The 23,577-nt window shown below is 41.9% G+C and overlaps 1 protein-coding gene across 1 annotated transcript in view; it reads left to right on the top strand.

Moving 5' to 3' along the window:
• KLHL1 (kelch like family member 1) overlaps positions 1-23,577 on the top strand; it is a 635,410-nt gene that overhangs the window by 167,943 nt on the left and 443,890 nt on the right. The window contains exon 3 of the mRNA XM_019525304.1: positions 22,952-23,088. Within this exon, the coding sequence (XP_019380849.1) occupies positions 22,952-23,088 (137 nt within the window). The remainder of the gene's footprint in view (positions 1-22,951; positions 23,089-23,577) is intronic.

The raw sequence follows: 23,577 nt of genomic DNA, 5'->3' as shown, positions 1-23,577 counted from the left end.
TTCTAGTTCTAATCAAATACAATTTGGGTAGAAGATAATTTGCCTTAAAAAGTAATTCCCCTTCCTGGCTCAGGCCTTGGCACCTCACCTCAGCACCTTGTGTGCATAGATATGCAAATATAAGTTCTTAATGTTTAATATTCCCAACAATTTGGGCTTTGAACTTCTAGGTGTTAATAGCATTTGTCACTCTTGAAGTCTGACTAGTTGTCATGTAACAGTATAGAACTACATCCATATCAAACATCATAGCTCATACAAACATACAAGTAACAGAATTAGACACAGCTTATTTTTGTTTCTAGATGCAAAACAATATATATAAATAAAATAAATTCACAGAAAACGGATATTTTACAATTACTGCAAATATAATGGATTTGTGACACTTGCTTTATAGATAAACTAAAGGATGCAACACTGCCGCAGCATGAACACATTTAAAATAGAAATGGTACAACAAAACTCACAGCCCATCAAAAAAGAACCGACAAACTAAGCAGATATTATAACAACAGATTGCAAAATGAGAAAGTGAGGAAGCTGGGGACTGCTGTAAGAGAACTTACATAATGGTACAATAATCAAAGTGTAAATCAAAACTTTGATTGCAGAAACAATCAACTAATTGATTGATAAGGGACCACTGTGGCACTTTTCAGATGACAAAGAATCAGTTACTGTATTTGTAATGTTCTTATAAATGAAACTGATTTTTTGTAGAAAAACTTAATCTTATAATTCATTTAGAAGAACAAGACGTAAGGTACACACAACTGGCTTCTAGTAAAATACTTCACATCAGAATGAAAGAAAAGAAAAGAAAAGAAAACAACTCCCAACCCCCTTTTCTTTTACATAAAGGTTGATGTACATGAAATTTGCTTGACATTCAGTATTCTGTTCACATATTATACATCTTTGCTCCATCTTCTGTCTAACTTGTCTGTTCTGATGTCGGGTCTCCACAACAAGGACCATCTTAAATTGGGCTTGTATTGTAGCTAGAACAATGGATCCCTGATTTCATGTAGCGTTTCTAAGCACACTTTGTGGCCCCCTCTACATGTTACACTTAAAGTGTGATTAACTGAGTAATCATGCTTTCAGTTGTGATCCAGCTACATGTTCAACATCTTAGTGGTGTGATAAAACAAGCAATAAACTATGAAGTTATTCCACAAAAAATGTGTAATAACCCTGTAGCTTGTTCTAATCATGCCATTAATTGAACATGTGGCCAAGTGCTCCCCTGTTGCTGTGAGCTGTATTAACTGAGGGGCTCCCAGCCACAGAGGTGTATCAACTGCTCCCAGCCCCATAGCGGATAAGGTGCTGGAAGTGTTGTCAGTTGCAGGGCTCACACCAGGGCAATGTCTTCGGCTGCAGAGTTTGCAGCAACACTGCTGCCCCTGTGAGCCTCATGAAGTGTGGGGCTGTCACTGGCAGCAGCATTCCCCATGCTGCCCACACTGCAAGCCCTGTAGCAGATACAGTGGAGGCAGTGTTCCTGGATCATGCATTCAATCCTATTGTGCCTTTACTTGCATCTTTAGAGGGGCCCTAATACAAAACATATGTAATGATTGTTTTCCTCAGCTGTCCAGTCTCAATCAACAAAATGTTATTGCATGCATTCATTCAGTTTAGGTGTCCAGCTGTATTGCATAGCAGATATCACACACACACACATACGCACACCAAAAAACTGAAGAGGAGAAACCCCCGCCCTCCAAGAAAACCAAGCACCTGCTAGTTGTAAGGATGAGATGAAAACCATAACTCAACCTCCACCTCCCCATAGTTTTATGGGAAAATAGTCAAAAATACTACATGTAATCTAGAATGTTTAAGAGGTGTCAGACCATTTTCATACAAGTTTTTGATTATCAGATACATAACATGGACAGGAAATAAGCTTCCTATGTTCGCTGCATTAGAAACTACAAATAAGTATAAATAAAACCAATACAATGATAGATAGACATTTTAATTTTGAAGTGGAAAGGTCAATAAAAAATGTAATTAAGAATACACAGATGAAGTTGTTAGCTCTAAAGCAGACTGACCAGGGTCAGGCTAAGACCCTGGTGAAGAATAGACAAAATTTGACTAAGACCTTCTCAAGGTTTAAAATGAAACAGAAAGTTCCTAGATATCAGAGAAGGAATTTCAGTAAAAAATATTCATCTAAATTAAATAAAAAAATATTCCTCTAAAAGTAACAGGGAGAACTCCAAGTAGTATTTTTTTAACTTTTGTTGTGCTTATATTTATTATCTGATTGAATAATTTAATTCCCTTTAATAGAAAGCAATATATTTTTCCCCAGGTGAACTCAGATTTTTATAAAATCTCCAAGTTTGTCTGAATATATTTTAAAATAATCAGTAACTTACTTAGTTTTTTATACTGAACTAGTTGAACCCACACTTTGCTGCGGAAGATTAATTTAATTTTTTTATTATTATAACCTTTTGTCATAATTATCATCTTTATGGTTTATGCATTGTCTGTTCCAACTTCAAAAGCTTTCAGACCATTGTATCCATCTAGTTTCTTCTCTTGTAGACTGTAATTTAAATTTTTGACATGGGTGAGCTACCAACCCCTCACACTACTCCCCACCTGGAAGACCAGACAAGATCCCCTTTAGCCGACATTTTCACTGTTCCCTGGAGACCTTCATGGTACTTTGACAATGTAGTGAACATTATCAGATGCACAGTAACTGGTATCTAGGCAACGGTGAATCTTGAGAGAAGCATTTACTGAATGGCCATTCATTGTTATATTACTATGAATTGTGCGTAGGCCAGGGGCAGGCAAAATACAGCCTGCAGGCCAGATTCAGCCCACCAAGCACTTTCTTCCAGCCCATGGGGCCCCCAACAAATTGTGCCCTGCCTTGCCCTTCCACCCATGAGGGTGGGATCAAGGCACCCACATGTACATGCAGACCCAAAAACATATCCTGTTGCCTGGATCTGACCCTTGTGGGCGGAAGGGCCTGGCCAGCCAATGTGCAGCTTCTGATGGGGCTGCTGCTGCTGCAGCCGTTGGGACCTGCTTGCTTCCCTGGTCTCCTGGTGGCTCAGGGCAGCATGTAGGGAAGCACTGGGGTGGGGCTGCAGCTGGGAGGGAGCCTGGAGCGTGGGGCTGGGGCTGGTGGCAGCGTACAGCTCAGGCCCAGGGCAACAGGGGATGGCAGAAGCACGGAGCTGTGGTGGGCAGCATGTGGGTGTGAGGGAGAGAGGACTTCTGGTGGCAAAGGTCAGGGGTTAGAAAGTGGGAGTTTCAGTCCCAAGATGATGACAAGGGGGCAGAGCTCTCCACCTGAAATAATTGACCACCCCTGGCACAGGCTGATGTATCTGGCCTCCAGAAAAAGAGACTGAATTTATATAGATTCCCTTGTAATCAGTACTACCAGATATTTAAAAAAAGAAATATTACTCTTGCTATAGAAAACTTGAGGTGCTTTGGTACATGCTATTCTTGTAATGCTACAAAGTGCCTTATAATTTTGTACTGTTATGGAAATAGATCGCTATGGGGCATAGAACTTTATCAGGCAACCACCAAGGGGTTTGCCTGCAAACCATCCATGGTGACAAGAGCTGGTTAGCTTATGGAAACTCTGGCTGTTTGACTGACGCTGTTGTCAGAGCCCTAGCAAGACTTGGTGCTCTGGCAACCATGGCCTCAATGCAAGGGTCCTTGTACAGCTCCCTGACAGCTTACTGGCTGGGTGGCCATCAGAGAACCAGCTGATCTCCTTCCCCTTAGAGTGTGGAGATACTGTGAGATACACTGTGAGATACTGGAGGAACATGGACATTTTTTACACAGATCTACCATATTGTTTAACGTGATAAAAAACATGAATATTTAGATTAAAAATTAAGTGTAATCCTTTTTAGTTTTTGAACTGTATATTAAAAGTTCCTTCTCGTTTTTGCTGCTTTGCTTAACCCTTTCTTCCAAAGTAAATTTATCTTTCTCTTTAGATGATAAACTATTTACAGCAGAGGCTATCTCTTCCTTTATGTCTGTACTATAGTCAGCATATTTTGGTACTAGTGTAAGTATAAAGATAATGAATTAGCTAGGAAGAGATGGAGAATAAAGAAGCTAAAAAATATGTTGGGGGAGGGTGTGGAATCTCAGAAAGCTTGTTTGATACAGGACATTAAGCAAGACAGGTAGGTGAAAGCATAAAGAGTAAGAATACTAGGCACAGAATAAGAACAAATATAGGAGAAAGTGAACCAAAAATATAAGAAGACCTGAACAAAAAGGAAAGCCCTGATGGGAAAGGGAAAAAGGAAGGAAGAAAGCAAGGAATGACTTTTATCTTTTGACTTTTTAGCTACTTTATTCAGGTGCTCAGGGTACAAAAAGCTGGCCTCTCTGGGGTCCAGTTCCAATATACAAATCACCAACAAACCAAAAGCACTATGCTGTTATGTCATAATATCACACTGACAGATACCTTCGCAGTATTACACATCATGCCTAACATGCCGTTATGCGGTTGGAACACCCAGCCTCGCAGTCGTACAAACCAAAGCCCTCTATAAACACACAATTCCTACCCTGCTCTATCCAATAGTATAGGCAGTCCTCAGACTTATGACACAATTGGTTCCTGAAAACCGCTTCTTAAATCAAAACATTGTAACTTGGAGCCAATTTTCCCATAAGAAACAATGTTATAAATGGGGAATTGGTTACTGAACCAAGGCCTGATACCCTATTTTCACCAAAAATACCCCAGTACTTGATCGATTATAGATGAGTAATATAGCTACATTAATGCATTTATATTGTAAATAGCAATCATATTGATTTGAAAGGACTTCTTTGAGGTGACTTTACTGGACTTTTGAAGGGTTGTTGGTTGGACTTTTTGAAGGGTTCTTGGCTGGAGTCTTCTCAGTAGTCTTGACTGCAGGTTTTTCTGGAGTCTTGTCTGCCTTCTTAAAGAAAGTGTCCAAGGAAGTTTGGACAAATGTTCTCCAGGGAGATGAGTGATTCAGTGAACTTGTTCACTGGCATGGCGTTGCATCAGATCAAGCATTGTAAAGTCAAAATTGATGTCATAAATTTGAAACAGGGTGTCAATTTATAAACTTTGTAAGTGTGAAATGTTGTAACTTGAAACATTGTAAGTGGAGGACTGCCTGTGCATGTAACAATGCCTTCAACTACCCATACAAAGAAAAAAGGGAAAAAGCAGCCTGGTGAGGGCCCAGGGCATGGCATAAGCCTGAAGCCACAGTCTGCCACTGAGTTTGCCCAGTCACCCAGACCAGTCATGACATCAGAATGCATGTTGAAGACAGCCATCCTTCATGTAGCACAGCACCCCCTCAAGAGCCCGGTGTGACTCCAAAGTGGGCACCATCTGCCAGAGCACAGCATGCTCAAACTCCAGTGAGAAGCGTTCCTGCAGCAGGAAGTGGAAAAACTGCAGCGCATCATCTGAGCCGATCCTGGCAAGCCGGTTGCGGTGGCTCTTAAGGACAGCCATCTCGACCTGACTCAGCAGAAAGTTAGCCAGGCAGATGGCACCCCATTTAGCTGCCCAGTATAGGTAGGAGTACACGTAGGTGTTCTCTGAAAGGCCCCTGCCCAGGGCCTGCAACAGCAACTCAAGCATGAAAAAGAGTGGCCTCAGGCGGGGACAGTCAAGGAAGGTGTGAAACAGGTTCTCTTCAATGACCCTGGGACAGGTGGCCTGTCAGCACCTCAGCATGGTGGATGTGAACCACCCAAGCATACAGGCTTCTATGGGGTAGGGAAGCAAAGGGGCAACTCGTGTCACTGTTGGGAGGCACAGGGAGCATTACCAGGGTGCCAGGCCTGCTGGCCAGCTCACCAGCCAAAGCCAGGGCAACTGGCAGCAAGTAGAAGGCCTTGCTCAGGGTGTGCATGGCAAGGAGGACCTGGCATGCCCAGATATGGTTGTCCAGGGCAGCTGTTGCCTCCAGTGGGAGGGCAGGCTGGATCTCATGCAGGAGATGGCCTACATTGTGGATGGAGTGTATGCCCAGCTGGGCAGTCAGGGCTTCGGGCGAGAGCCAAGCTGGCTGAGCGGGGTCAAGGAGATGGCCTGGGTGGAGGACACACACCTGGATGAGGACAGCTGTGAGGCTGGTGGAGGCTTGGCATGGGGTACCATAAGGCTGGGTTGTGCATCAGGAACTCCCTTAGCAGCTGCAAGAACTGCAGACACTGGGCCTGGGGCTGGAGATGGAAGGTGGCCTGCCAGGCTCATACCATGCCATGGTAGGAGGGAACAGGGACTCCCCCAATGCCTGCTGGTCCCCCCTGACTAGTTTGTAAACTGCTACTAGATCCCCCCTCAGCCTTCTCTTGTGGAGGCTGAACAGGTTCAGGTTCCGTAGCCTCTCCTCATAGGGCCTGCCCTACTGACCCCTGATCATGCAGGTGGCCCTCCTTTGGACCCTCTCCATGCTGTCCACATCCCTCCTGAAGTGCAGCAACCAGAACTGGATGCAGTACTTCAACTGCAGCCTGACCAGTGTCGCATAGAGGGGGAGGATCACCTCCATAGACCTGCTCGAGATGCATCTGTGGATGCACGACAAGTTATGGTTGGCCTTCCTGATCGCATCCCCACATTGTTGGCTCATGTTCATTGTGGTGTCACTGATGACTCCTAGGTCCTTTTCTGGCTTGGCACTGATGAGAAGGGAGTTCCCCAGCCTGTAGTTATGCTGCTGGTTCTTCCTCCCCAGGTGCATTAGCCTGCACTTGTCGGTGCTGAACCCCATCCTGTTCCCATCAGCCCACCCCTGTAACTGTCTAGATCCGATTGCAGCCTATTCCTTCCTTCTAGCATGTCCACTTCTCCCCACATCTTGGTGTCATCTACGAATTTGAACAGGGTGATTCTTACCTCCTAGTCCAAGTCGCTGATGAGATGTTGAACAGTGCAGGCTCGAGGACTGAGCCCTGAGGAACCCCACTGCCCACATCCCTTCAGGTTGAATAAGACCCACTCTCTGGGTGTGGCCCACCAGCCAGTTAGTGACCCATCTGACTGTGTAGGCATCAACACCACAATCTCCTAGTTTTTTTAATGAGAATGGGGTGAGAGACCACGTTGAAGGCCTTCCTAAAGTCCAGAAAGACTATATCCACTACATCTAAGGATTTGGTGACCTGGTCATAAAAGGTCATCAGGTTGGTCTGACATAACCTGCCCCTAATGAACCCATGTTGGTTGTCCCTGAGCATAGTCTCCCTTGCTGGCCGCCTTGTGGACATGCACCAGGATAATTCTCTCAAAAAGCTTCCCCAGGACAGAGGTAAGACTCATGGGCCTATAGTTACCTGGGTCCTCTTTCCTCCCTTTTTTGAAGATGGGGACCACATTGCCCCTTTTTCAGTCATCTGGCACATCGCCTGAGCACCACGAGTGCTCGTAAAGCCATGCCAGCGGTCCCGCAGTAACCTCTGCTAGTTCCCTCAGCACTCAGGGGTGGAGATCATCAAGACCTGCTGATTTAAATACCTCTAGTCCTTCCAGAAGTTACCTGACTAGGTCCTCGCTGACCCTAGGCTTGGGTGTGCCACCCACAGGGCCCGTAGTGGAAGTAGAAGGGAGAGGAAAGTAGAAGGGAGAGGAAACAGAGAACAGAGAAAAAGAAGAAAAAAACCTGCAAAAATGCAAGAAAAAATCAGAAAAGGAGATAGACAAAAACAAGAGACCTTTAGCTAGGTGGGAGTCAGAAAATAAAAGAGATAGGAAACTGGGGAGTCTTATGCTCAGGATGGCCCCATGCATCTCAAAGCATGCCTGTTCTGAGGCATCCAAAGTAGAACGAAGGAAGGAAGGAAGAATTTTATTTTCAAACAGACAAACAATTCTTTTTTTTGGCACTAAAGACATGGTGTCAAAGTGACTTCCTGTCAGAATTCCAGAAACGTACTCTTCGGTTTGGATTTGTGCATTGTTAACGTGTGTGAGATCTTGACCGCCTGTGCACATGACACTTCTGTCTTAACATGGGTCAGTGTTCAGCTACCTGTCTAATACTTTATAGAAGTACTCATATTACATATATGCAATAGGTTTTACATATGCAGAAATGTGGCTTAAATATTAAACTTGGTTTTGAATCCAAAAAATTTCAATGGGAGTTACTTGTTTGAAACCCCACTCCCCACACACGCTCTTATTTGTATGCTTAAATAGTCACCTAAAATTCCAGCTCCACAAGCTAGGTTTTTATTATTATTTTAGCACAATACTTGCTGTATATTAATTATCAGAAAGTTGATGTCTAATTATTCAGAGATGGTTGGTCTTATAGCATGTACTGGATGTTTTTACTGGAAGATGTGGTAAGCACTTTGTAGTTATGTTAAGTCCAGTTATGGAATTTAATGGTTAACGTGGATTCTGTGCTTGCCAAATAAGAAATTCTTGGGTTTCTTAATAATGATTAGGGTTAACCATCAGAAACCATAGCATTTATCTATTTTTGATGGACTTGCTGTCAGCAGATGTGCAGTGTGTGTGTGTGGGTGTAGGGTTGAGGGGGCGAGAGTAGAGAATCCCCATAGATATGCATGAGAGGAGGGAGTTGCAGTTAGTCTATTTGGTCAATATTACTGTAAAATACAAAGCAGGAACAAAAAGAGTGATGAGCATGAATATTAGTTTATTGTATTATTCTAAACTCTATTGACTTCAGTAATTTGCTCTATATAAGTTAATCCATATTTTCAAAAGTAATCAGCCTTTCATAGCAGTGTAAGTAGCACATCATAAAACAAAAGTATAAATACAGAAGGTTAATATAATTTGGTGTTTTATTGTGTACAATTGGAGCACACTATAGGAAATGAGAAAATTCAAACAGGTAGGAAAATGATGAAGGAAGAAGCTTCTCTAATGCTTTTTTGCCAGCATTTTTAGGGAAAGTTAATACATGGCATAGTAAATCATGTACTTAGTCATGTACAAGTTTTCCATTAAATAGTGACTTGGCATGAGGTCAGTAGTGATGGAGGAAATTTAATTCTCGTTTAGGGAATTGACATTAATATAAGATTAATGATAGGTGAATTTATATGTGGGTGCTCATAAGGCTTTTTCTAGAGATCAGGAAAACTTTTCTTCTTCAAGTCCCTTTTGCTTTTTTTATCCTTCCTTATTCCCCAATGTATCCTTCTAAGGTGGAGAAGGGGAAGGGATGGACCAGGTATGCTTTGTCTAAATATTCTTCTAATTAACACCTTCATGCCACTGAGAGAGACAGGTTGAGCTAGACACATCTGTGGTTTGATTTAGTATGGCATTTCTTAATTTTTTATTGTCTTCCACTTCAGATTAATTTATCTCCCCTAATTTTTCCTTTTCACAACCCCTTCTTCCAACCTAAACCACCTTATCCAACATAGTTTTATCTACTCAAATCACTGTATATACTTAGTTGAGATACCTAAATTCTGATGAGGTGCAGCTAACAAGAATGTATAGTGATGTCTTCCTTCCAGAGGTAAAAAATGTATCCCTTGCCAGGTTGAATCAAGCAACTCTAATACTAATACTAATACTAATATGGCAATACTACCCAATATTTTACAATACAAAGTACAGAAAGATATTTTGTGCATTTGAAACTGTAAGAATATTCTTAGGCAGAATATAATTATGTAAGTGAGAATACACTGTCATACTTAATGTTTTACACAAAACAATGAAGAAATCACAAAGAGTGAGCAAACAGATTGCCTCACATGCATCTTTAGCTTTCTTCCATGTTACTCTACATAAATGGAAAGAGATTTTCAAAAAAAAAAAAAATTCTGCAAAACTACTTGATTGAGTTCCTTCAAATCCTTCCTTAAAAATCTTTGGCATGATGCCTACAAAAACAGCAGTCATTATTGTTGAAATAAATAGCTGATCTGCTTTGATTCTTGCACTCATCTAAATCATTTAATTATCATTTCCTGTTCCTTTGTCTGTGTAGCATCACCTGTTGTCTCTTATTTTATAATTTTAGTTTGTTATCTCTTTGGGGCAATGACCAGCATCAACCAATACTTGTTCCTATTAAGTGTTCTTTTGAATCCTGCCATCAAATATTGAAATATGAAAAGGACAGATCTCTATTTGAAATCAAATAACATATAGTTTTAGCTTACAAGATATAATAAATTCAACGCAGAAAGTGTTTGAATAAAGCCACAAATAAGACTGTCTTATTCAGATCTTGTTTACTTTCTTCTGAGCTGTGACCAGTTACTTTAATCAAATCTTCCATGCTCTCACTGCCTTAATCAAAGCTGCTTATCAGAAGGTGTAAATGAATAGGGTGGTTTGTAAGTATCACACACTGATGACTCAGGTTAGGATTATTCAACTTGTCTTTCCCTATTTTGGGGGTGAAAAAGGGCCAGAAGCATAGTATACACATAACAAGATTGCTAATGCTAAGCACTACAGCAACTGTGTCTGAGATGCTAGTCTTTTGTCTTGTCACCAGGGATCCAGGTTTTCTGTGGAAACATGCAGAAAAACCTGGATTTTCTCATTTGAAGGAGAAAAACACAGGTTTTCCTCTTTAAAGGAGAAAACCATGGGAAACTGCAGGTTTCCTTTTGTAGGCTGGCAGCTTTATAGACTACAAGTGGCTTCTAGGGGCTGGGGTGAGCAGAGGGAAGGCAACTGGAGGCAGAGGGCACCACACATGTAGTCAGCATACAGCCAGGCAGGGTGGTAGGAGCATCCCCAGGAGCTGGATGCAGGGAAGTCTATGGTGGGATTGGAGGGCCAGGGCTTGGGGACTGTCCAGGAGGCTGGGGGGCAGGGGCATGTGAGCCTGTGTGTATGTGTGGTAGGAGTATGTGGAGGGGATGGGTGTGTGTGGCGGGGTAGGTGCCTGCCAGTACTGGTGGAAGGTGTCCAGGTGCTGGGGCTCCAGAAGGGCAGGGGGAGGCACCTGCCCCTCCAGCTGGGGGAGGGGATGGGGAAGACCTTTGGGAGCAATGGGGAGCTGTGTGCCTGGGCTAGTGGCACCAGAGCTCATGCCCATGCTGTCAGGGATGGGGCGGCCAGGAGAGATTGCCAGGGGCGGGGTGCTGTAGAAAGGCCACCTCGTGCAGCATAGGAGTCCCAACCCTGGGTGGGGGTGCCACAGGTCCCTCTCCCCGCTCTTCCCTCCAGTCTGTGCCAGGGCTGGACTTGCTCCTCTGCTGCCCACACATGTTGGAGCCATTGCAGCTGCCGCAATCTGACCTGTGTAGGACAGGGGCAGTCAGGGGTGAGGGGCTCTAGAAGTGCTGGGGGGCCTGTGGCTTTGGAGTGAGGGGCACTAGGACCAGGGGTGGCTGTGGGTCAGGAGTGCAGCACACCAGCAGGACCAGGGGGTTGTGGGTCAGGAGTGAGGAGCACCAGCATGGCCTGGGCAGGGTGGAAGACTGTGCTTTGTGAGTGAGAGGCAACAGCATGGGCAGGGGCAGGGCATTGGCATATCAAGGTTGCTCAGTACCACAAAGGAGAAAACAAACTCATGAAAGCTGGCAGCCTTCCATCCTGCAAGTGGCTCCTTGATTCTGGGGGGAGCCCCCCTACGACAAAGTAGTGCAGGGACAGCCACAGTTGGACCCACATCCTGGTGAGTGAAGGGGGCAAGGGAAGCTCTGATTTTCCATGATAAAAAGACCAAAATCAAATGCTAAAATATATAGGTATTTAGAATTTATTTAATTATAATGTTTGAGGCACTGGTAGGCTACCAAACTGCTGTAAAATTGTGAAGATATCAATAAAACATTGTGTTGAGCTGATCTCTCTATATATAGTGGTATTTCTTTTTAATTGCAGAAAAATGCAGAGTTTGGGGTTTTGAGTCAGAGAATTTGGGATGTTTTAAGCAGACAAAACCAGGATCCCTGCTTGTCACTGACCTCTGTTCTCTTTATATCATGTGCACTATTTCCTCTTCCCTTAAGGGGCTAACCAGAGCAGCTGAGTCTCTTCCACCTCAGCCATGAAAGTAACTTGATATTAGCACATAGTTCCCAGGTAAATTTCTTTGGTTTAAAATTTACCCCTAAGGACAGAAGGGAAAGGAGGTAATCCAAACAAATATTGGTCCAAATATTGGACCTGAACCTATTCAGCCTCCACAAGAGAAGGCTGAGGGGGGACCTGGTGACCATCTATAAACTCACTAGGGGGGACCAGAAGGGTTTGGGGGGGACGCTGTTTCCCCTAGCGCCCGCGGGCATAACAAGGAGTAATGGGCACAAGTTGATGGAGAGGAGGTATAGATTGGACATCCGCAAAAACTATTTCACAGTTAGGGTGGCTAGGAGCTGGAACCAACTTCCAAGGGAAGTGGTGCTGGCCCCTACCCTGGGGGTCTTTAAGAAGAGGCTGGATGCCTACCTGGCTGGACTCATTTGAGTCCCGTTTTTTGTTTTGGGGTTTTGTTGTCCTCCCGCCCTGGCGGGGGGTCGGGCTAGAAGATCTACTAGGTCCCTTCTGACCCTAAATCTATGAAACTATGAAACTATGAAACTATATGCCCATTGAACTTTTCCACCTTGTCTCAAAAATGATCACTGTACTTGGCTTTGAATCTTCAATATCAGCAGACAATAGCTGTCCCACAATTAGCCTTCTGCACTTTTATGAATAAAGATAGGCTTGTTAAGGTAAGGAAGATATTATATAATTCTATCTGAATTTGTTACCTAGTATTTGGAGAGGTAGGAGCAGTGGTAGGTACTAGGATTGCCCACAAAATAAATATCACCTACATGAAATGATCTTTTGTTCTGCAGATGTTCAAAGTGTAACTTAGCATAGTTTTCTTCTTTCATTCAGTGGCATCCTAATATCCCTGGACTCTCCTTGAGGAGTCTTATATACAACAGCAGTCTTCTTGAGGTTGGAATTCCTCTTAGGAGGCTCATGCTCTGGTAGATTTCTTGGGTTTGGGTTTCTTGATTGGGCTTGGGGGGAAAAGTGAAACCACTTTCTTGAAGTACACCCTCTAAGCAAATTGTACAGATCTTTATATTCATAGAGCTTTCCTTCTTTTTTATATGTTCTGAGGTCTGTAGTATGTTCTAATTCTGTAGTGTGAAACATAGGGCCCACATCCTGGCAGCCAGTTTGGTGTGAAGCCTGAACCCAGTGCTGCAGGTGCTAAATGTGGCACAGGCAGCTGAACTGACTCTGCACACTGGCTCTGGGGCTAGTTCAAATCAGGCTGTGCTGGAGCCAGCATACAGGGCCAGTCCCACAGGTAACATAGTGTCTGGGCTGCTGGATGCAGCTTGTGAGCCCTGTGCACCATGCACCTGCCCTGTACTAGGGTTCATGTTACCTGCAGCACACAGGCTGGTCCCTGCACTGTAGACACTACCCAAAGCACAAGGGGATTTTACAGGGCATTCATTGCACATGGTGCCCCATCAGATTGGCCCTGCACACTAGCTCCCACATGCGCAGACAGCTTGGGGCCCAATCTGGGCAAGTCCTGGAGCCATCATTCAGGGCCAGTCCAACTGGGTTGCTCATGCATGTGTACTCTGTGTCAGCCACCTTGGCCATGGGTAGCATCTGCAGTGCCAGTTCAACCCACACATCACAAGCCCAGAGTGAGGCCAGTACAGGGACCATGCTGCACACTGAGGCACCCTGCCAGACTGGCCCTGCACACTGGCACTAGCATGGCTTAATTGGGCCTGCAGACTGGCTCAGAGACCCTCACCTGGCCTACAGGGCTAGATGAGTTTGACACCCCTGATCTAACTTGAATTGTAAGCTGAGTTTTAATTTTTCAGTACCAATTGATCCATTCTTCAATAGAATGCACCATGATGCAATTCCAAAAGCACCATTTCATAATATTTTTGTGCACTCATATTATTTTATACAGTGGTACAAAAAGTATTGCCTTTTACTCTCTAATATTTATTTTTATGAATATTATTGGGAGATAAACTTATAGCAAATAAGTCCAAATAGTGGATACTGTAATATGTATCTCATATCTCCTTTTGATAAATTATTTCTTTCTATTCATATATACTATTTTAGTTGTACATTTTCAGCAACAAAAATTGCTGTAGCAACAAAACTATAGGTTAAACTGTTATGTTTTTCCCCTTTTGGGTAATCTGTTAAGAATAATGTAATTCAGGCTAATGAGTTGTAGTGCTTTGATTCATGTACTGTATTTCAAGACATTTATTTGACACCTGCTTTATTAAAGCTGCATGAGTGTTACTAGTAAAAGTAACAGCTGTTAGTGAAATAATGCTCATTAGCTAAAACAGTGCATAAATTGCTGTAAATAAAGGAGGAGATTCAAAACTAATGACCATTAGAGGATAGTCAGCTTATTATCAAATAATAGCACCAGCATTATAATAAAAATGGGCAAATAATTTAGTGAGGGGGTTCATATATATTATATTATTAAATTATTTGTGAATTAGTCAATATTTTCTTGAGTTCATTTGGATGTTGAAAAATCTTTGGTGTAAATTCTTCATGGTTCACAAGCATTTAATAAATATTGAAAATCTGCAGTAATGTTTTGATTAATTGTGTATATGATACTTCCCCACCCCCCAACATGGAAGCAAGGACCATTGTAAACTTAAAACAATCATATACAAAATTCAGAATTCACGTCCTGTGAATAGTTCAGCAGCTTGTGCATATCATCTGTTCTGTAAATATTCACAAAAGCTTGTTTGTAAGCATAATCAAACTTCAAGAAGATACACAAATGTGACTAAAGTGAGACTGAACTTAGGTCTTTGTTCAGCACCATTGCTTCCAGACTTGGAGAGGTTCAGGGTCCAGACAGAAGTGACAATTTTCACCTAGTCTGGCCACAAAAAACAGTTTATAGCTATGACCAAATACAAGTGCACAGCTGCAAACAGCTTCAAAAATGGCCAATTGGGTGAAAACCTAACTCCTCATTAAATGAGGTATTAGATAAAGATGCTACAAAATATAGTCTTTTGTAACGTGCGTCTTCAGATCTCCCAGCCTGTTGCTGTTTTCAGAATGGGAGAAGGGGAAGGGAGCAGAGGGAGTTCAGTCTGGGGGTTTTTCAACACCTCTCCCCTGGAGGTTGGGGGCTCCAATTCACCCAGCCCACCCTTCAGCACCAGTTAGGGTGCCCTAAGAATGAGCTCCCTCCACTGTCTTTCCCTTCTCTCATTCTGAAAACAGCAAACACTGGCAAAGAGCCCTGGCCATTGTTGTGGGAACCTGGCTGCAGGCTCCCAGTCCACAGATCTCCACCTCCCCGCCAACCAACAGTGAACTTCTGTTTTGTCTGGGGTAACATTGTAACACAGAATACTTTGCAAAAATCATTCTGACTTACAGCTGGCCCTAACTCATCCGTGGGAGCAAAGGTGAAGTAGTAAATACTGATACTTAATAGGTAATAACCTGAGCATTGGACAGAAGTGGTAAAGAAGTTTTGGAGATAGTTGAAAAGACAGTGTGTGAGGCTTTCTTTCTAAGTACCCTTCCAGGTTGATTACTTTTACAGGCAGAAAGGCTATAAAGTCAGAAAGAGAAATGCTGATATTGTGGAATATCAGAGAAACTTCAGATTCAAGGAAGGAAAAGAATTATCTGTTAAATAACAAGTGGGTTCAGAAAGAAGAGAGGAGTCATGGCATATTAGCAGTCTACATAATTTTTGTTGAAGATGTTTCAAGGAGTTGGCCAGGTAATTCTTTGAAATGTTAATGATGATTTATCTGTCTTCTAGAACAGGGAGGTTCTAGAAGAGCGGAAGAAAGCTAATGATGTACCAGTAAGTATACGGGGAAGAAAGAATGAACCTGGTAATTATAGGCCTGTAAATGTTTATTTAAACTTAGATCAAATAATAGTCCATACTAATATCAAGCTTGATTGATCAAAATTAAAGAAGGTTAATATAATCAAAGTTGGTCAACATGAGCTTGTAGAAATAGAGCTTTCAAAGATTTTATGGGATTACAGATATGAGAAAAGATTGAGAGGTCTAGGTACATTTAGCTTGAGAAAAAGGTAACTAAGGGGAGAAATGATAATAGTCTTCAAATATTTGGAAGGCTGTCAAAAAGAAAAGGGAGAACAGCAGTTCTCCCTTGCAGCAGAAGGGCACAAAACAATAGCTCTGAATTATAGCAAAAGAGTTTTAGATTAGATATCATGAAATACTTCCTTATTGTTAGCAGGAGACCTGTGAAAGTTTATGCCTCTCTGAGCTAGTTAGTCTCTAAGGGTGCCTCTACACGAGAGCAGAGCCTGCTCCAACACCCTGGAATTACTAAAGCCAAATGAGGTTTACTTCAAGTGCCCTGCTATCATTCTGAAGTGCAGGAACTGATACATGAAACATTGTGGTGCTTTAATTAGGTCAGCTTTTGGAGCATCATTGAATTTGCTTTAGATAAAATGCCCCCACCACCATTTTTAAGCACAAGGACACTGATACATGAGACACTGGAGGCTGCTGGAGCTTGGTAATTACAATGCTCCAGGAGACTTGATTAATTGAGTCTTGTCCTTACAGCATGTCAGAGCAGCCTCACTGCTCATGGATAGGCACCCATTGTGTCAACTGATAACGTTAACAATTTAAAAATTGGAGAAAGATCAATAAGTCATGAAAATAATTACAGGACTGGAATACCTGCCTGGTAATAACATTTTCAGGGGGCTTGATATGTCTAGCTTATCAAGGAAAGGTTATAGGATAGCTTGATCAACTTTCTCTATGTGTTGAATGAGGAACTGAAAAGTGCTCTATTATCAATTTTATGTTTACCAGGCAAAGCTGTAACACAAACCAGGTCAAAACAGAGACATTCAGATGCAATTATTAATGTTATATAAATAAACCATTGTAACCTTTTATCAATGGCTGTGGTAGATTTTTCCATTCCTCAGCTGTTTTTTAATCAAGTTCAGATTTTTTCCCCTAATTGATACACTTCAGTTCAAATGGGAGTTAATTCAGGGTAATCCTATGCTCTTTCTTATAGGAGGTTAGTTTAGATTATCACAATTTGTGTCATTACATAATCTAAGAAATTAATATTAGTCCTTTTCACGTCAGGATTGCTGAAAGTAAGCAGTACATTATATTTTATTATACTGAATTTGCAACAGTTTAATGGGACTGCTTACATGCATAACTGTTTACAGAAGCAGTACCTTTTATAGTCCCTTTTCCCTCACTTCCCTTCCCTAAACAAAATTCATAAATGTATATTTCAGGCAATAGTAGTGTTGTAAGTGCTTCCACAAAAAAGTACTTTTAGATAAAAAGAGATTAAAAGGTTCTGTGAAAAAGTACTTGCCAGATTAAAAGTGAAATCATACACTACACAGTGATTTTTTTGGGAGGGGTAGGGTGTCCTTTTTTGATATGTGATTACTTTCAATATACAAAATATTCTGCTTTGATGAGACAGATTTAAATATTTTCTTGAAAGGAGAATGATACACATGGAAAGATTCTGGGTTACAGCATGTTTAGTGTTCTGCCTGGTTTGTAAGAAACATAAATGTGGTTTTAATCATAATTTATAATGGGGATTTGACTGAACTCTTAATACAGAACAATACCTCCTCCATACAGCTGCATAGATACAGGCCTTGAAATCTCCTAATGGTATAATTACATCAGGAGGAGTCTTCTTATTGGATAGCTAGATAAGACTAAGCATAACAGAGGCAGAGACTCAGAGGTATATAGGTAGACTAAAGGTTGAATTACTGCCATTCTTCAGTGGTATTGACATTTATCTCTCTTCTCCCTGTAGCAAAATCCTTGTAGTAATGTAGTTATTAATGGAGAAGGTAGACAAAGGAAGAGAAAAATATTCAAAAAATAAAAGGAAACATTAGATTTCATTTGAAAAAATTGGGGAATATTTGTTAGTCTTAGTTGTGATGGCACAACTAAGTCACAATCGGATCAGAAATGAACATCTCTTCTCCATGAGGGTACCTACACATTCAGTTAATGCAATGCAATAAACTCCGGTGCTCCTTGAGCCGGATTACACTGCTCCCAGGCACAGTGTCTCCACATGCACCCAGGACAGCAGCACTTTGAACCGGGAAGAGCAGGCCCAGACTGGCAGAAAGCTCAAAGGGTCAGCCCTGGGCTCCAGGTAGAAGCGTTGGGCAGTGGAGGAGGTGGCTGGGGCATGAGAGTGCCGAATAAGCAGAGCCATGTGGCTACATGACAGGCAGAGATCTGGTCCCCTGCTGCCTGGGCTGACCAGGTGCAATTTATGCTTGTGGTCAGTGTTTACACATGCATTTCAGCACACAAAATGACCTCAGGGACAGTACTATCTTACAGCGGAGTTAATTACCTCACTGACACATTTGTAGACAATGACACTTTACTGCAGTGTTCATTGGTCAACTCTGTAGCAAAGCACACGTGTGGATGCACCCAATGGAGGCCAAAGAATTTAAGTCCAGAAAGATAATAAACTTCCATTCAGTAATCTATGCATCAAACTTATCCTGTTTGGCTAAAGTTTATCTTTTAGATGGGTAGCCAGTGGAGCTAAAAGAAGTGGAGAAACTACAACCTGGTAGTTCATTCTAATAACTGTCCTCACTGTTAAATCTATGCCTTGTATTCAAATTTGTTTGGTTTTAACTTTCAGGTAGTCCTCCTTATATGAGCTGCCTCCCCTAGACTAAAAAACCTTTAATAGCATTGAAGGCACTCAAACCCAAATCAGGTCAAATCTTCATCTTCTTTTTAATAAGTCTGAATGCAGTGATATTTTTATGTCTCTAAGTGTACAGCATTTTCTTCTTCACAACAAAAAGATTTGTTTTTCCCTTCACTGTCTAGTAACTAGAAACAGTGAAGGTTTCAAATCGGTTGAGTCATGTTGTTTTGATACAGAATTTGCTCTGGATAGTATCTCTATGGCCCCCAAAATTCATTTGGCTACTTATGTATTCTGCCTGAAAGTGTTTGAAGAATGGAAGAAAAGAAGTTCGTTAGTATATTCTCATGGCCAGAGTAGTACCTGGAAGAAGGAAAACAACATCCTTGGGACAGCTGACCTTTCTGTTGAAGAGGTCAGCCTGACTCAGAGCTCAAGTTTATAGTTATTTTTCAGAACAGAAAACAGCAGATCATTATAAACTATTTAGATAGTTGATGTTCTTCTTTTTATATTTTTATTCATTTGAGTATTAGATGCTTTCATACCACAAGCATAATTTTACAAAAGCGTCACTTGTCACAGGCAAGTTTAATTAGCAGGAGACTTTCACTTTATTCTTTCAGTGAATGGAACTCATATTCAAGGAAAAATAGTTTCAAAATGTTGTGGAACTAATAATGGTCTTTGTGGTTGGTAATATATATTTCTATATTTACAATAACCTTTTGACTTTTTTTTAAAAGAAATACTAACTTGGTATGGTAGTCAAGATCTTTGTTTGCAGAGGTTTGCTAGTATACAGATAGTGCAAGTGTGGACTCACTCGAGGTTACCAGTGCAGGAACTGCAACAATTCTTCCTCCAGTAAAGCTTTATCTAGGGCAGGTTTTTTTGTGTGTTTTTTGTTTGTTTTTGTTTATTGTTTTTGTTTTTCACCTATATTGGAATAAGAGATAAATTATTTATCATACAATGCTTACCTTTTAGAATATTGATAATAAGTGTTGCTGTTTTAAAAAGTTTCTTTTTTTCAAGTTTTTAATTCACTGCCTTTTTACTCAACTTTTTTTCTTCCCTATTAGAAGCCCATTCCTGAGACATTGTCATGCAGTGGGGTTCTCCTGTGTTTAGCCAACCTAGTATTATGATTACTTTCTTTTTGTATTTTTAGTCAGATGTTTCTTCAAAGAATAATTTTCAGATTTACAGTTTTCATGAGGCACACGGCCAAAGGCGGGGCAAGGAAGCTGTTTTAAACGGCGGAGCTCCGCAGCCAATCAGGCCGCTCTCGTAGCCAATGCGAGGCTGAGCCGAGCGAGCAAGGTTGCAAGTGCAAGACAATAATTATTAAAAAAAAAGCAACATGGCTTCTTCCACAGAGGAATAACAGCATACCCCAATTAAAAGGTCTTATCCCATCATTCAATGTGTATTTTATTACTGTTCTAATAAACATTACATTTAAAATTGTAGTTTTAAATTGATAAGGAAAAAATAAATCATGTCATTTTAAATAAGCTTCAATATGGATACTCAAATATTTTAGTGAAAGATTATAAGCAGAGATCCTGGTTTTCTCTGATAAAAACATCCCCAATTTTTGGATTAAAAAATGTAACCCAAAAAACACATGTTTTCGTGATCAAAATGAAACACCACTAATATATATATGTGTGTGTGTTTTTTTGGGTTACTTTTTTAATCCAAAAATTGGGGATTTTTTTTTTAATCAGAGAAAACCAGGGTCACTGCTTATAAGTAATAGTTATCCAAAATTGGTTGGCTATCCGGGTTCAGTAAATAGCTACTTGTGAGGTTCAATGGAGATATATTTATATTTAGTCTCAAATAGTGAGTAAGTATTTGATAGCAATTAGGAGCTATTAGGAGTATCTTGAACCAAATAAGAAAATGATTGTCTTTTAAAAAGTGCAGTATTGTGATGGATTTTCTTTTATTCTCAGTAAGGTACTTCATGTATTTGAATGCATTTGATGCTGTGGAGCCCCAGTCTGGAGTTAATATTTAGTATAACATGTACAATCTCGTGCAATAGGAGTGAGGATCTTTCCATGCTTTCAGATTCCTCACATGGCTGTTTTCTGCTGGCTGCAGCAGCTATAGAATTGTATATTGGCAGTTTTGAAAATAATAAACTGGGTGGGGGATGGAGGGATGGTTATGTTTAGCTACAGAACATAGGATTTATTTTTCATGTAGAAATATTACATTGAATGAGGGCACATCTACACAAGATGCTTTACTGTGAAGTAGGATAGTTTACTGCACAGTAAGCATATGTGTCTACACATGCACATGCTTACTGCATGTAAACCTCACTAATCAAAATTAAATTTGCTACCTGCAAGTGCAAGTAGCAAATTTACTTGTGATTAGTAATGGGGCAGTAGCACTCATGTAGATGCCTAATCAGGAGCAAATCTTCTGCTGGTCAGCTGGCCACCAGGGGAGTGGGAGATAGCTCCCTGCCCCTGGGAGCGGCATGCTGCCAAGGTGGACTCTGCCACTGGAGCCTGGGCAAGGCTGTGTCCCTGTGTCCTGGCATCAGGGACCTTCAAGCCACCCCACTTTGAGATTGTGATTGGGGAACAGGTTCTGTGACATCGTTATCACCAAGCCCCTGCTTCACCATCATGATTGAGGAGTGGAAAGCTCTCCCAGTGCCAGCTCTGCAGTCATGGGGCTTGGGATGGGAGACCCTTATCTCCCAGCGCCAGCTTCATGACTGCAGGGCCAGGGCTGGAAGATAAGGTCTCCCAGTCCAAGCACCATGGCTCCATGGTTGCAGAGCTGGCAGTGGGAGCTCCCTACTGGCGGAGGCTGGGGATCCTGTTCCCTACCCAGCTCCACGCTTATGGAACTGAGTGGTGAACAAGCTCCTCACCCTGTTCCCTGTCCAGCTCTGTGCTCATAAAGCTGCTTGGGGAACAGGCGCCCCAGCCTCTGCCCCACAACTGTGGAGCTGGGGCTGGGAACTGTTCTGGTCAGGGGCAGGTCTGAATCGTATGCTGTGACTAGGTGATCAAGGCATGGGACTTGGAAAGAGCTGTGGGGATGGGGTAGATCCCAGTCCCCTGCCCTGATCTACCAGTGGGGCAGCTAGCAGCAAGCTAGCTGCTAGTTGCCCCACTGGTGGATGGGATAGGGGGCTGGGACCTGACACTTCCCTGCAGCTTTTTCCAAGTCCCCTGCCCCTGATCAGGGAGCCAGGGCTAGGAGCTCCCTGCTGCTGGGGCAGGGAGACATTATTCCCACCCCAGCAGCAGGCATTCCTGAGGGGCAGGGGGGCTGTATCACAGAAACAGCTAGGAGACAGCTGCCTCCTGGTCCAGTGTTTCCTGCCAGGCCCTGGACTAGCACCCAGGAGTCTAGAGCTCCCCCTCATGGTGGCAGAGGCCTATTGCAGGGAAAGTGGGAGCAGTTAATTAGCATTAGCAGCAAATCTGCTCCTGCTTGCCTACATGTGTAGATGCCTGCCTGGGAGTGTTGACTCGCAAGTACTTTACCTGCAAATAAACTGATTCCCGATCAAATGCATGTGTAGAAATGACCTGAATGTGTGAGGATAAAGTGCTTATGCCTTAAAGATATAAAACATCTCTAATTTTCTTCTTATTATTATTTATTTCAGTATCTTAGCTTTATGCAAACTACATTCCTAGGACAAATTTATTATTAGTATCAGGAACTAGGAAATAATGTGCTGTTGTTTATTTCCCTTGGGGTAATATTTCCTAAATGAGTATCTTTTTCTGACCCAATTGTGTTGATTTTCTTAATATTGAATAAGCTGGGTATCACAATGTGTCCTTTCAGAAGGGGAAAAGAGCACCCTTTATATGTGTTCACAGTTTCTGTCATTGTCTAGTTTTTACTCCTAGTGACTGTCATTTTAGCAAAAGCAATATTATTATCGATACTTGTGTGATATGACCTGAGTGATGAAGATTGTAAATCTATCTGTTTTGCTTGCATACTTCTGTGCTTGTGCACCATGTGTTGTACACATACCTGCAAAAACAAATTAGAATGTCATTCTGCAAGTCTCTACCTACGAATTGTAATAAACTTCTGCTTCTGTTTTGTATTTGCCCTAAAATCCTAATATTTTAAATAAAAAGAAATTACTTTTAATTAAACTACTTTAGGGACTAAAAAATGCATAAATTTAACTGGCATCTATGTAACTTTCTTGTAGGCTTGTTCTAAGTTCAGTATCTGACTACTTTGCTGCGATGTTTACAAGTGATGTTTGTGAAGCCAAACAAGAGGAGATCAAAATGGAAGGCATAGACCCTAATGCATTGTGGGATCTTGTGCAGTTTGCATACACAGGTAATGTAACATGTGCAGTGTATTTCCTAGAAAGGAGAATGTTAAATTTTGTTGACTGGAAACAGATCCTCATATAGCTTTATTCATATAGCAAATATTTTTGGATATGTACAGACTTTATACTTAGATCTAACTAACTGTACATATATACAGGGAGTTTAGGTTGGGCAAAGAATGGCTCGCCTGATCTAACTTATTTCACCTGAGGAGGTGCACTATGTAGTTTGGATTAAACCATACCTAATCTAACCATTTGGAGCACAGCCCCAGGGCTCAGAAAGCCCAGCAACTCATCCCAGCCCTGGGACTGCACTTTTCATAACCCTACATCCTAATCAGAATGGGTGCTTATACACGAGCAGGGAGGTTGGTCCAATGTGCATTGGAGTACACTTGATTAATTGAGTCTGCTGTAGCATGGCAATTACTGTGCTCCAGTGGCCTCCAGCATCTCGTGTATCAGTGTCCCTGCACTTCAAAATGGCAGTG

The sequence above is a fragment of the Gavialis gangeticus genome, unplaced genomic scaffold (genome assembly GCF_001723915.1).
Source record: "Gavialis gangeticus isolate Ggan-Ray unplaced genomic scaffold, GavGan_comp1, whole genome shotgun sequence".
NCBI lineage: Eukaryota > Metazoa > Chordata > Crocodylia > Gavialidae > Gavialis > Gavialis gangeticus.
This window is presented reverse-complemented; position numbering and strand designations above follow the sequence as displayed.